Source organism: Triticum aestivum, chromosome 4A (genome assembly GCF_018294505.1).
Source record: "Triticum aestivum cultivar Chinese Spring chromosome 4A, IWGSC CS RefSeq v2.1, whole genome shotgun sequence".
NCBI classification, from domain to species: domain Eukaryota; kingdom Viridiplantae; phylum Streptophyta; class Magnoliopsida; order Poales; family Poaceae; genus Triticum; species Triticum aestivum.
Window position 1 is genome coordinate 502,355,388 of NC_057803.1, and position 4,170 is coordinate 502,359,557.

The 4,170-nt window shown below is 52.4% G+C and overlaps 1 protein-coding gene across 1 annotated transcript; it reads right to left on the reverse strand.

The window, feature by feature from the left end:
* Window positions 1-833: 833 nt before the first annotated feature.
* Window positions 834-3,764, reverse strand: LOC123083865 (F-box/LRR-repeat protein 4). The gene is made up of 2 exons (XM_044505752.1): window positions 3,734-3,764; window positions 834-2,651 (listed from the first exon to the last, which is right to left on the reverse strand). Exons 1-2 carry the CDS (start codon window positions 3,762-3,764, stop codon window positions 1,075-1,077), a joined length of 1,608 nt encoding a protein of 535 aa, XP_044361687.1. The 3' UTR covers window positions 834-1,074.
* Between the last annotated feature and the right edge of the window lie 406 nt (window positions 3,765-4,170).

Genomic DNA, 4,170 nt, shown 5'->3' on the forward strand with positions numbered 1-4,170 from the left:
AATGATGCACGATTTCCAAAAGTATTTCAACATCAAGCATAGGCCAAATAGTTGAATATATGCCAGATGTGTACGTAAATAACTGAACTCAACATTGACCTCTGTAGCTAGAGAACATGTCATCAATAACACAGCAGCGAGATTGCAGTTTAGTTCAATTAGCTGTAAGCCTGTAACCATTTCATCCCATTAATGCAGAAGCCAATGTAAAGCTAGCTGAGCATTGCTGAACTGATAATTCTTGGGTGGTTCTTTTACCGAGGAGGTTATCATCATGTAGAACAGAAGAGGTTAAGACCGCAGCAAGAAATCTGACTTACCTCATTTAGCTGAGACATGCTGATCTCGCGATAAGTTCAACATACATCTGGGATGTTTAGATGATTTTGTTAGAATAGCAACTTGTATTACTAGGAGGCCAAAGCCAACATATATACATGTACAAGAGGATGCCAAAAGGCTACAATGCAAAAGACCAAAAATCATCATCAATATAACTCTTGACAGATTTAACAGGTTGTCCTTCCAAGGGATTTATCGATCAACAGCAAAGCAGGTTCTTACCATCCATATCTGAACTTGTGCCTATCCTGAGTACCCCTACATCTTTGAATCAATATCTGAATGAAAGCGAGTATGAATGTAGTTTGAAAACATGTTCAGCATCTGATCTGTTTTTACCACTCCACGAACTCACATACCAGAATTCTCACCTTAAAAAGGACTTGCAGAGCAGTAGTGGAACCAAATTATTTGGTTGCAGATTTATCTAAAAAGAATCATACAGCTCTTGCATCATTATACCTTAGTCACTAACAATAAAGGGAAACTCATGTAATAATTCCAATTTTATTTCTTGACACATGTACAATAGCACAATTCTTGCTGCTCAATTTACATGCCAGGCAGCAAGAGGAGCTTTTTCACGACAGGTTCACAGTTAACAAGAGATACATACACACATTCCCACCAGGGTATTATACACAAGGAAAGCACTTTCCTTGTTGAACATGCAGTATAAGATTCTTAAATTCCAGCTTCGATGAGTTTCATCTGAAGAAGATTTACCATACTTCAGAATGATCCTTCACAAGGCAATGGGCCAACCTTCATGCCTTTGGTCCGTGCAATCGCCTTCAGTTCCTCCGACACAGAGCTCACCTCGATGACCAAATGATTCAAACGGGTGGCTCGCTGTGCAAAGAGTTCGACACTGGCCACTTTAATGGCAGGGCAGCGGGAGATGTCCACGACCTCCACTGTCTGCCCACAGTGCCTAAGCAACGAGACCAGCGATTCTCCGGTAATGCCGCGGCAACCCCTAAACCTGATATCAATCAGATTCCGGCAAGACGATAGCATGGCTCCAATCTCCTTGTCCTTCAGGGTCTCGTTGTAAGACAGATCAAGCCGGCGGAGGTGGCGCATGCTCTGGCTGAGGAACGTGAGCAGCCCAGGCTCCCGTTCAACTACGTCGCAGCTCACCAGGGCGACATCTTTGATGCCCGCCCCAATGGCCGTGCGCGCGAGAGAACGAAGCCCGTCCCCCGTGACGAGGACACAGCTTTGAAGGCGAAGCACGGCAAGACTGCCCCGGGTGTCGTAGCCTTGCTCTGCGCCGATTGCAAGGAGGTGGTCGTTGTGCAGGTCGAGAGGCAGGCGGAGGTCCAAGGTGTGCAGTGCGGCGCCGCGCCGACGGATGAACTGGAGGAGGGCCTCCCTGCTGCCGCCGTCATACACAAGTAGAGACTTGAGAGCACAGCACCGGTCAGCGGCGATGAGGAGGACGCGGTCGGCGACGGTTCGGCAAGCGCGGAGCTCAAGCTCGAGCAGGCCGGCGAGGCATCCTGAGAAGGCAGCCGACGAGGGGCCATCTCCGATGCCGTCGCAAGCGCGCAGCTGCAGCCACTGTAGGCTCCCACAGCGCTGCCATAGCCACCTGAGCCCGTGGTCGCCGGAGCGGATACCGCACAGCGACAGCCTCTCCAGAGGCAACGCCCCTACGGCGTCGCCCTCGCCGCCGGAGTCTTCATCGGAGCTGGAACCGGCCGAGTCAACGGCAGCAACGGCGGAGTTGACAAAGGCGAAGGATTTTAGGCAGGGCAAGCACGCGAGCCAACGGAACGACAGGGGGCTGACGGCGGTGAGGTGGAGCGAGGTGAGGCCGGAGAGGGTGACGGAGACCTCCCGCAGCGCAGCGGGCGAGACGGGCGAACCGACCGAGAACCGCAGCGCTGTGAGCCTGGTGGCCGACGGCGAGGCGGACACCGCGAGCAGGACCGCGTCGGCGTCGTGAGCGGCGGCTGATGAAGCGGAGACGACGGCCAGCGCGGATAGATACGGGTAGCGCGAGAGCAGGTCAGCCAGAGGACCCGCAGCCGCGGGGGCCGATGCTCCGGTGAAGGCCGGCGGCAGGCGGAGGGTGAGGCGGGACGTGGAGGCTCGGAGGAGCGCGACCCAGCGGCGGGAGACGAGGGAGACGGCCGGGCCCGCGGCGGGCGGGAGCAGGCGGAACACCTCCTGCAGCAGGTCGTCGCAGAGCGCGGCGTCCACGTCGCCGCATGCCCCGCCACCGCTGCCGGCGCGGCGGCCTCCGCCGCCGCGTCGGGGGCTTATTGGCGCCGTAGCCAGGGGGGAGACCGCGGCCACGCCTCAGCTCATCGGCACGGCGTGCCTAGGTAATTTTTCCCTCCAGGGGAATTGGGCTCCTCGGCGGCCTCAGGTGGGAAGGGGGTTGGGGAAGGTGGGGAGGGGGGTAGCTCTTGTGTGGCCGCCCGCGAGATTAGGTGGGGAAGGAGGGAGATGCCGACAAGCGAGGTGGGGGTATCGTATCGTATCAACGTCGGCGGCGTGGGCGTGCCTTCCAAAATGGTTGTGGAGGCGGCTCCGATGGATAAATCACGGGATTCAAGGCTCCATGAATGCTTTCTTCTCAGCGTTTTTTTTCTTCTTTTTCATGAAACACTTTTTTTCCGGTAATTTTACATGAAACACTTGTGTTCCCTTTACGATACAGCAGAATCGCGGCTTACATATCATGGGTTACATCAACAGGATAGTCATCACCTCTCAAAAGAGAAAACAGGTAGTCATCATATCAAACTCGACAAAGAAACATGATCTAACCCTGCATCCAACGCCGTCAGCACACGCTGGCTTGTTACAATCTCAAGAAACATGAGAAATCTCAGCTAGAATGAACTACGTGTGCATTTTAAACTTGATTTCTGAACAGATGACTAAGTCGGCTGAGGTCAAAGGAGCTAGACCTAGGCCCTGTTTGGTTCAGCTTCTATCGACGGATTCCGCTGCCGCGCAGCAGAATCTGAATCAAAGGACGAACCTAACAGAATCCGATTCTAGAAATTCGCTGTCAAAATCTGAACCAAAAGCGAAAGCAGCCCAAGACGTGCTTTACAAAATCTGATTCCGCTGCGGGCCAAAATCTGAAAAAGTTGTATTAGCTGGTTTGCCAAATGACCTACATCTTTTTCACATCAGATTTTTCACAGCTGTTTTTCCACAACAGATTTTTCACAGCTGCTTTTAGAAATCCACGGCCGAACCAAACAGGGCCCTAATGGCCTGCTTGAGCGTGAGGCTGTCTGTTTCAAAGTGTGCCTTACCAATTCCTAGTTGATCTGCCAAGTTTACAGCTTATAGTAGGGCCAGAGTTTCGGCATGCAGCGCGCTCGTCGTATGATCCACTGACCCGATGTGTCAAGCTAAATACCTGAAGAAGTGTTCCTACAGATAATCCCCATCCTCTGTGCCCGGTCCTCGTATTGAAAGCGCCATCCACGTTGACCTTTGTTATGTCTTTGGGCGATGGAACCCACTTGCATTTATCCCTGGCTAGCTTCACTCCCTTTGAGCTCAAGAAATTCTCCCGTTGTTGACATGGTGCCTAACAGAGAACTGAAACTCTTCAACACTTTGCCCCCTCTCTCTGTGATTACGACGGTTTCGGTCTGTCCACCAAAGCCAGAGCAAGGCGATGATTGGGAGTTTCTTATCATCTCGGAATTTCACGATTGTCTGAACAACTTCTTTCGCCGAATTGAGCATAGAGAGTTGGCTCCGCTCCTCCTCAAGAAGCAACGCCCTCCATCTTTGTATGGCGAGCTTGCAATTGAAAAAAAGTGGCCATCATCCTCGAACAAATGTTCG

Coding starts and splice junctions, on each gene's coding strand:
- LOC123083865 (XM_044505752.1), bottom strand. CDS start 3,764: ATGGGGATTATCTGTAGGAACACTTCTTCAG. Junction 2,652..3,733: donor CTGTAGGAACACTTCTTCAG/GTATTTAGCTTG, acceptor CGATGAGCTGAG/GCGTGGCCGCGGTCTCCCCC.